The sequence below is a fragment of the Dipodomys merriami genome, unplaced genomic scaffold (assembly GCF_024711535.1).
Source record: "Dipodomys merriami isolate MVZ:Mamm:240054 unplaced genomic scaffold, mDipMer1.0.p SCAF_82, whole genome shotgun sequence".
Taxonomy (NCBI): domain Eukaryota; kingdom Metazoa; phylum Chordata; class Mammalia; order Rodentia; family Heteromyidae; genus Dipodomys; species Dipodomys merriami.
Genome location: NW_027206424.1, coordinates 3,690,373 through 3,700,000, shown reverse-complemented (window position 1 = coordinate 3,700,000; position 9,628 = coordinate 3,690,373). Strand labels below are relative to the sequence as shown.

General features: G+C 54.0%; 1 protein-coding gene across 9 annotated transcripts in view; it reads left to right on the top strand.

Moving 5' to 3' along the window:
• Ebf3 (EBF transcription factor 3) overlaps positions 1–6,382 on the top strand; it is a 120,509-nt gene extending 114,127 nt beyond the window's left edge. For 2 of the 9 annotated variants that reach the window (XM_070011347.1, XM_070011344.1), the window contains exons 13-17: positions 1–53; positions 1,041–1,229; positions 1,720–1,809; positions 2,669–2,781; positions 3,739–6,382. The exon at positions 1–53 is cut by the window's left edge and continues 125 nt beyond it. In XM_070011347.1, the coding sequence (XP_069867448.1) occupies positions 1–53; positions 1,041–1,229; positions 1,720–1,809; positions 2,669–2,781; positions 3,739–3,756 (463 nt within the window). In that variant the 3' untranslated portion in view covers positions 3,757–6,382. Of the gene's footprint in view, positions 54–1,040; positions 1,230–1,611; positions 1,810–2,668; positions 2,782–3,738 lie in introns of all 9 variants that reach the window. The other 7 variants (XM_070011342.1, XM_070011341.1, XM_070011349.1 and 4 more) reach the window with 4 other exon arrangements.
• The last annotated feature ends 3,246 nt before the right edge of the window (positions 6,383–9,628 follow it).

The window sequence follows — 9,628 nt, the reverse complement described above, 5'->3', positions numbered from 1 at the left end:
CAGCAGTCAGCTAGCCGTCAACGTGTCCGAGACCTCGCAAGCCAGCGACCAAGGTGAGCTCCACACCGGGCTCTCTTCAGCTGGGGCGGGGGCGGGGGGTGGGGGTGGGGCACTGGCCTTAGCTGCATTTGGACGCGCTGGACGCAGCTGGGGACTGTGGGGGCACATCAGTGTGGGTCACGCTCGTGTCCCCGGCTGGGCCCGTTCCTCCTGGCAGAGCGGAACTTGCTGCACGCCCTGCAGCCAGTGCTGGCAGTGTCAGAGAGCCTGGTCCTTGTGGTGCTGTCACTCAGGTGTCCCTTAGCTATGTGGAAGTGACTTTGCACTCCTTCAGAGACTAGGCGGTGACGAGGGAGCCAGGAGGCGTCTTCCCACACCATTCCAGGGTGGCGTTGGGGTCTTAGTCTCGAATGAACCCATGGAGAGAACCCCCCCGCACCTCCCCCGCCCCTTCTCCTTGCTCAGTGATCCAGTCCACCGAGGTCACTGCTGGGTGTCCTTCGAAGCGGCCTTGGAGTCCCTTCCTCTGTAAGGAACGCAGGCAGCACCCCTGAGCTCTGCACTGTGCCTCACTTTTGCTCCCTGCACCCACACTCTGTCTCGCTCCTGCTCGCAGGAATCGCAGCCACAAAGACAGCCCCTAAAAGCCTTTGCAGGGAAGTTCCGGCCACAAGCCGGCTCCCTTGTCAGCATGGCAGTTGGAGGTGTGCAGAAGCTGCACGCTCCGAGCGCGGAGGGGGCGGGGGCGAGGGGAGACAGGCAGGAATCCAAGCTGTTGATCACTGCTTCGAAAGAGACACGTGAAAGCAACGACGGTTAGAAGGACACGCGCTCTGCGCAGCCGTGGAGGCCCACAGACAGCACGGGCTCACTGGCAAGGGAGCGCTGGGGCTGTGCGATCTGGCAGAGGCCACAGGCCGAGAGGAAGCCCAAGGTCAACTAGCAGTGTTTAGTAGATGATATAGATTCTCGGGGAACCCCCCCCAAGTGTCTGACGCTGATAATAATGTTATTTTTGGCCGGGGGGGGCATTTTAACAGTCGGCTACAGTCGCAATACGAGCAGCGTGTCCCCGCGAGGATACGTGCCCAGCAGTACTCCCCAGCAATCCAATTACAACACAGTGAGCACTAGCATGAATGGATATGGAAGTGGCGCCATGGCCAATCTAGGGGTCCCTGGCTCGCCTGGATTTCTTAATGGCTCCTCCGCTAACTCTCCCTACGGCAGTAAGTGTCTGTTTTTGTCACACGTCATCACGCAGATTCATATTCACTGCAAAGTCGAGTGTGTGCCTTGCTTGGATGTTCTGTGGTGTGAGCTACTGGATTAAAGGAAGGGTGGCCCCAGAGGCTGGGCGTCCCGTGACGACCGCAACCGACACCCCGCCCCCAACACGCCCCGGGGCCGTCCCATTGGCCACCCGAACCAAAGAGAACCAATCGGGGCCTGGATTGGAAGGGAAAGCGTTTGCCTGCTGCCCAGCGTGGCCACGCCAGAAGCATGTGGTGTCTTGTCTGTGGCCCCTCCCCTCGCCAGGCCAGGCCCCGTGCCCTCGCCGTGGCGCCCGCCACGGCCCCGCGCGTGCTGACCGTGTTTGCTTTGTTGCAGTAGTGCCGTCCAGCCCCACCATGGCAGCCTCTTCGGTCACCCTCCCTTCAAACTGTAGCGGCACACACGGCATTTTCTCATTCTCACCTGCCAATGTCATCTCCGCAGTGAAACAGAAGAGCGCCTTTGCGCCCGTGGTCCGGCCCCAAGCCTCGCCTCCCCCCTCCTGCACCAGCGCCAACGGGAATGGACTGCAAGGTGAGGGCGGCGCGGGCTGGCACTCGGCCCTTCCGGCACCTTCTCTGTCTCCTGGAGGGCTCGTGGCGTTGCATGCGCTCCACTGGCCCACAGCCACCCCGCCCCGCAGTTCCCGTCCGGGCCCCAGCAAGCACCAGGTGCTGCCCGGCACATTTTTGCCTGGCTCACCCTTTCTCCGTGACCACGTGCCCTACTGTAAAGTTCCCCGGACCCCAACACGGGGGCCACCGTGGGAATAAACAGGGGTCTGGTGAAGAAGGCTGGGGCCTGCTGAGCCCCGTGCAGTGCGGCGTGCAGGCCCCGCGGGGAGCCCGCGGGCAGTTCAGACGGCCTCGGGTGAGGATGGCGGTCACCGTGCCACCGGGCGCCCAGCCCCACGCAGGCCTCTCAGCCCGGCCTGGAGGCGAGCCTGCGGGGCTCCGTTGTCCCTGAACACGCCCAGGCGGTCTGGTCTGTGTGCCAGGGCTGCCCGGGCGCGGCCTGTCCCTGGACAGGAGTTCAGATTTAAGAACTGTTTTAAACTGATCACGTTTAAGCCAGAGCGGGCAGGGCTGGCCCCAGGGTATGGGAGGCGCCCCCTGGACCCAGCTGTCCACAGGTAGGGCCCTGTGGAGCGGGCACCCAGTGCTGCCTGGTGCCCCGCCCCTCTGGCATGGCCACCAAGGCGCCCCCAGCCTCTCGAGCTCGAGAACGGCCCTGGGACACAGCGGCCACAGGTGTGTGAATGGACGGCCACCGCCTGGCTCTTCCAGACACGACCTTTGGTATATGCTCTTCCCAGTGAAAGTCAAGTCCAGTCTCTCCTTAAAAACCATGAATCCATTGAACCAGTATTTACTGAGCGCCTACTATGTGCCAGGCTCTCTGCTGGGTGCTGAGGACGTAGCCGTGGAGAAGACAAACTGGCCCTTTTGTGAAGTCGGTGGCATATTTCACTTTGATGAACTAATGCTCAAAAAAGGAACTGGAAAGGTATCAGTGATTTGCACTAATAATTGTCTTCACAACCTCTGTCAGTGTCTGAGGGGACGCCCAGGCCCCAGGCGCCGCTGACCGGCCTCGGAGCCGTCGGCGGGCTCCAGGCGGGCGCTGCGTGGCAGGCAGGCAGTGAGGGCCAGGTGTCTGTAGACCCGGCACTGAGGCCAGCAAGGCGGTGCCACACAGGTGGTGTGTACACACAGGCCTCCCAAGCCATACAGTGGTAACGGTGAGTCGGAGACAAATGAATACTGTTGAAATTAATGGAGTGGGAAATTGAAGCTCACATCAGTACATGAACAAATGTATTAATATGTTATACATAAATTAATGAGGATGATCATCCTGACAAAAATTAAACAACACTAGAGTTAAAAAGATTTCAAATTACACACGTACCAGGAGTTCACGCCCGAGCCGGGGCGGCGCTTGCTCTGCAGCGCAGAGTTCCTCGGGCTCTGGGGAGGGGGCGCCGAACGGGGGTGGGGGGGTTCCAGAGCAGGTGGGCGGTGAGCGCCTGGCGTCTCCGAGCCCCCGACTCACCCCGACGCTACGCGCGACTCGCCAGTGAGCACCAGGTTCGGGCCGGGCCCAAGGCAGACCGGGGGGGGGGGGCAGCAAGGCTGGTCTTCGTGTAGGGAGGAAGAGCAGGGCCTTCGGCCGGCTCTGGCCGGCGCCAGCCGGCTGACCGGGGCCCCCCTCCAGCCCCGGCCTCTGGAAGAATGCTGAGATAGGAGCCAAGTAGCCGCCCCCCCCCCCCCCCGCCCCAGCAGTTCCCTGCTGCAGCGGCCTTCGGGCAGGGCTGCAGGGTGAGAGGCCCCAGGCAGGAGACTCAAGGCTGGCGAGGCGAAGCGAGAGCCCCGCGCGCCCCGTCTCAGCAGGGCAAGCGGGCCCCGAGGGAGCGTACGAGGGGTGGCCTGCGGTAACCAAGCTCTCCCTTCTCTCCTGCAGCTATGTCTGGGCTGGTAGTCCCGCCGATGTGAGGGACTCGTGTACCTCCCAGCACCCCACAAGGACGGACTTCAGGGGACACGCGTAGTGTGCTAAGATGTGCTGACGGAGACGGTATCTTCCAACAGTCAGCAGCAGCTGAGATGCTACAAAAGACTTTGATGAAAGATTTTATTTAAACTATTAAGAATCGACATGCAAACAACCCAACTTCTTCACGAACAATTCCATTTTATTGACTGAACTTTTCTCATATTTTCACATTTCTCAGTCCCGAAGAATAAGGAAAACAAAGCGACGCCTATTTTGTATAAAGTTTCTGACTCCGTCTTGGCTGTCTAGTACGTGCTATCCGTGTGGGGAGAAACTTCGTGAATGCACCATTTTAATGACCATGAAAAACACTGAGGAAAATGCCTCCAGACATTTTTCTGTACTCATACTTAGATTCACAATGGTTGTGTATCTCTATAATGTGAAATATTTTTTTGTGGTGAAACTAGGGGCCAAGGAGGTATGAGCCATCAAACTGGAACAGGATGAGATGTAATCTAGGGTGGCAGGGAGGGAGGGCTTCTCATTGCTTAACTTCATCTTAATGAAATGAAACTTTGTAACTTATTGTAGTTAGAAATTGTAACTTTGATATTGAATCTCTTGCCTTCAACAAGCACACTGACAGAGGAAGATGCTCCTGTCTGTTGGTTCCAATATTCTCCCACTGCTAAGAGCTTCCTGTGAGCAAGTGCGGTCTGCCACATTTTTTCAACTTTCGCTAGCACTGTATACTATTGCATTCTTAGGCTACTGTGAGGTCTATGTTTCTTGTACCAGAAATTGTCCTTTTGACTTCTAGATCCTTCTTCCCTAATGTGTTTTGTATGTGGTTATAAAATTGTAGACTTTTGTGATTTTGCCAAAGTTGTAGCTAAATATTTATACACTTGTCTTGAATTTTTTTCAGATCCACTTAAATATTTAGAAAAATGAGTTTTATTCCTTCTATGTTCTGTAAGGGATAAAATGGTCTTCATCCAACACTTAACTTTTCCATGAACACTTACAGTTGCTTAAAGAACTTTACTTTGTAACATATCAATTATAAATATTGTATTTATCTTTGAAATTTTGTACATTGGTTTACCCACCTCTGTCTTTTCCTCGTCTGTACTGATTTTGGGCCATGACCCAGTGTTGGGACACTGGGAAATGCCGACGCCGAGAGCTGTCTTTCTGATCTGTTTTGTTAAAATGAACCATTGTCCTGACATTTCACGTGGACTTCCAATATTTGCTGTTGTTTAGGCTTTCCATCCTTCTTTTTTTTATTTTGAGGAAAAGTCAAATTCATTGTTTATTTTTATATTATTTTTAAGTTATCTGAACAAATACTTTTGAGGAAAAAAAGTTTGTTGTATAGTCAAAAGAACACGGTGCCATCGGCTGTGACAGATCTTAGTAGAGTCCATGCATGAATGAGCGGCCGAGAAGAGGCGACTCCGTCGGGGCTGTGTCCTGATTTTATATATTTGTTTTTTATTTTTTGTGTGTTTTTTTTTGTTTGTTTTTGTTTTTGTAGAATGTAAAAAGTCATTTTAGCTGCCACCCATGACTTTGCCACATAGCTGAACTGTGTTTACTGGAAAAATTCAGAGGCCTAAAGTTTAAAATAAAATTTACTTCCAATGTTTTAATTAAAATGTTTGCCACATTAACTTCTCTGATGCCTTAAAAGTGGACTTCTTTGAAGAACTTCTGTGCTATTCTATCATAGGCTCACTCTACGATCATTGATCAATATTTCATTTGGAGACTTATGATGTAAAATGTACACACACACACACACACACACACACACACACAGAAGCACAAACCTCCTTTCCAGGCCTGTCTCTGCTGCTTCCCAAATCCTCTCAGGTCCACCCTGGATCCTGAGATTTCAGGGAAACCCTGAACCACTGCTGGTTTTTAAGACGTCTTTTTTTCTGGATCTGTGGTCAGATCCAGCAGCACTGCCCGTGCTTCCCACGCCGCGAGACCTCCTTCAGGGCCTGGGCCTGTTAGAGCCAAACCACAGCCAGACCGAAACGGTCGGATTTTTCGTTTTTCTTTTGCATTAAATGCTTTCCAGTCTCAGCACAGCAAGCATTTTGCAACCTGCAGCAGTAATCAAATTCCGAAAAGAAAAGGAGGGACTTAAAAAAAAATCCTTTTTAAACAACAACAACAACAAAAGGTACAACTTAGAAAATGCTCATTTAAGAAACTCAGTGAAACCAACCGAATGTCCCGGTGGTCAGTGGCCACACTCGGGTCCTGTGACAGCTGACAAGTCTTAGCTACGTGGAAAAGCCTGAGAAGTCACTTTGGAACTAAATTGCCTCCGTTTTATTTTGTCTAAGTAAGGATTGAGGGGATAGGAGCGCGTGCCTAAGCTAAGACCACCAGCCAGGCGGCGGCGGCACCCGGTAGTTGTAGCTCCATTAGTCAACGCCTTCATTGCTTTACTGTCTCGCTTCAGTGGTAGATTTTGCTGTCAAAGACCCTACAATAAGATTGTTTTATCTGTACATTTTTCAGATATTTAACTGTATAAAATGTTCATTTTACACAATATTTAATTAAAGTATTTCTTGTCTGTGAATTTCACTTTTGGTAATCTTATCTGTTTTGATTATTAAAATGACTAAACTCACGCGAGAGTTCCGTTGGGGGTTTATTTCTCCACCCTGGGTCCCAGAGCTGAGTCTTGGCCAAGGCCAGAATGATCCCGTATTCCGTGTGCACTACAGAAAACATGGGCTGTGGGACTTGTGGTAGGGATGTTGGGGGGGAGGGGAGAGAGCGAAGGAAGGGGTGACGATGTCCAAGAAGCACAGTCCTCGTGACCTGGCTTACAGGATTGTCATCCCTTCCTATAACTCCCTCGAGATAACAACAGCCACAAAAACCCCTCAGCTCTACCAATCCTGGAGAGTCGCGTGGGGAACCTGCCAGCTGGTAGCTGCGGTGGCCGGGACCGTGCGGTGCTTGACCCTGCCCCCCGCTGCTCAGCCTGGACTGTGCGTTGCATAGGGGCCGTAGCTTCAGGGACCCACGATTTGGGGGCTCCCGGCTCCCTGTGGGTGGAGGCCGGCTGCCCTGCCTCCCTCGCCCCTCTTCTGCATCGGAGCGTTTGGCAGGCAGAGACCCCCCTGTGCTGGCTCTGCCGCTCTTGCTGCCCCGTCTCCATCCCCATGCCCCACGTCAAGAGCTGGGCCGGCAGAGCACACCGCGGGTGTTCGTGGTGGTGGGCAGACCCCTGGCAAAGGGTGCTGGAGCTGGCGGGGGTTGAGATGTTCCGGCACCTGCCCATTGCCGGCCACACCCAGCCCCGGGCCCTGGCCTGGCCTGGAGGCCCCGCGGGACGCCTCTACTCCACACACGCTGGTGCTGGTCCTCCCGGCAGGTTCTTTCACCCAGTGCTTGCCAGGCTCCCCTGCTTAACTCCATTTTGCTTGGTATTTTCATTTTCTCCTCAATGGAAGCTTGCTTCGCATGTTTTGGCTTGCAGCTTTATAACACTTCCACATAAGTGTGATCTAAATTACTACTCACAAATGTCATCTTAATTACTTGTTCTGCTGAGCAAAACAGGAAACAATTATTCAAAACACAAAGAAACTCACGAACACCTTTTTTTCTCCCGTCAGTGACAGGCAGGTTCCACCATTAAGGAGGCAGTGAAGGAAGAAGCCGTGGGCCTCGAGCCCACCCGGGTCACTCCGCCCCGAGTCACAGTGTTGCCCACCAGCCGGCCCCTGCCGCCCGCCCGCCCGCCCGCCACAGCAGGGAGAGCCACTCCTCCAGCTCAGGCCCGAAACCTGGGGAGAGAGAAGTTACTTGGCGCTTGGGTTTCAGTCCTAAGCCAGCACAGCAATTCTCTCCAAATGTATGCCTGGTATTGTCAGGCTACCTTTTAAGGTCTTTCAGGCTTTTAAAGATTATTCAAAGCACTTGAAATGGGCTTCAATCTAATGCTTCATTTCATTGCATTAAACAGCCTAGTTAATAAAGAATCAATATATTCAAAGGGCAAGGTTATCTTTTGTCTATAAGGGGTGGTGTCATTCTGAACCTTTTATAGTTCAAATGCTGAAAAAGACCTCGTGAAATCCATACTCATCAAGTCGGTCAACGAGAGCAATAAAGAGCCCCCTGAAAGGGAAAGGCTCCCCTCCACGAAAACCACTCCGGCCTTATCTCCCCTCCTCGGAGTGCCCAAAGAGCTCCTCAGAAAATGTCAATTTCTCATCAAGACAAGAGGCCGTGATGATCATTTTTTTCCCAGAGAATACATACAATTAGGAGAATGCAGAGAGGCCGCGCTGGCCGCGCTGATTTGTGGCTTCTTCTGGCCCCGTGAGCTGCAAACTCCCTCCTAGCAGATAAAAAGGTTTGTTGATAACTGAAGTGTCGATATGCCAGAGAGCAATTTCTGAATGTGAGTCCTTGTGCTGTGAGCTCCCGGCCGATCCCAGGCCTGATAAGGGTACAGCTGCCAACGGACACTGTGGTCGGCCCTCACAATTAATGCCATGAATACATCACACAAAAGAGTTGGGATGCTTTATACTCAGTGAGACAATCCCCCGTGTTATCCTTCAAGGATTCCTTTTATGTTGGAATAAGGTTGCTTTTAATGAAATTTAAACTCATCAGAGGAAATCAAAAACCTCCAATCAGATTACAAATTGATTTTTTGGTCATGTGTCACGTGCCCATGTAGAGCCACAGGTTTCCCGGGGAGCCGGTTGCTATTCCCGGGCGGGAACAAGGGTGGACGTAACTCTCCCTGTGCCCCATTACCCCCTCCTCCCCCGCCTGGCTGGGAACAGATGGGACTAGCTCTCTGGTGGATCAGAGCAGCTCTGGACCCCTGAAGAGTCACTCATAGGTCCCATGTGCTCACCTGAAAATGGCAAGAGTCAGTCCGTCCGTGCTGGGTCCAGCCACTGCACATCCACTAAGGACACCACCCTTGGGGCGCTCACAGTGCCGCGGGCCCGCTGGCACGCGGGTGGGCTGGTAGTGGGCACATTTGGTGGGTGTCAGGCCCAGCACATCCACATCACACCTTTCCACATGCTCTGTGCGGTGGTGTGTAGAACCGCCTGCACTCCCTGTCACTGGCAGAGAGATGCTGTCAGTGGGGATGGGAGGAAGCGGCCAACTCTCGTCATCACCCTGCCTCCGTGCCGCGCAAGCCCAGCGGTGGGCCTGGGCGAAGCCCGCTCTGCCCCACGCAGCTGCCGCGGCCCCTCCCCCGCAGAGCGGCCGGCCTGGGTCTCCCAAGGCTCCTCGGCGCCCCCCACGGCGGGAGCTCTTGGCAGAGCACTCATGGCGCCCCTGCCCCTGGGCACCGAAGCACCCCTTTGTTGGGCAGCTGGTCATCAAGAGGCTGGGGTGGGAAAGCAAAGGCTCCACTTCGTCTGGAACGCAGTGCTGGTCTGGAAGGCCGGTGTCCCTCTCAGGAGGACAGGAGGCGGCCGGTGCTACCACCGCTTCTTATTCAAGATTCTTCAGAGATTGCTTTTCAAATAAGAGTCCCTGAGCAGGCGGCTGCCGCTCTCTTTCCAAACAGCACACAGCCATCTTGGCAGTGGCCAGGGATGGTGAGACCAGGACAGGGGCTCAGGAAGTGTCTGGTGCGGTTGGTGCGGTGCCCTTGCTCCTCCCACTGACTCAGGTTTAGCCGCTGGAATTAAAAAGATGATCTGGGTAGAACAGAGGAAAGATCTCTCTTTGGGGCCCCGGGGCGGTGTGGAGGTGGGGGTGGGAGGTCGGAGACACCAAATCTGGCCCAAGCACCGGGACGGGCAGTACGTGGAATCTGGCTCGTCCAGCATGG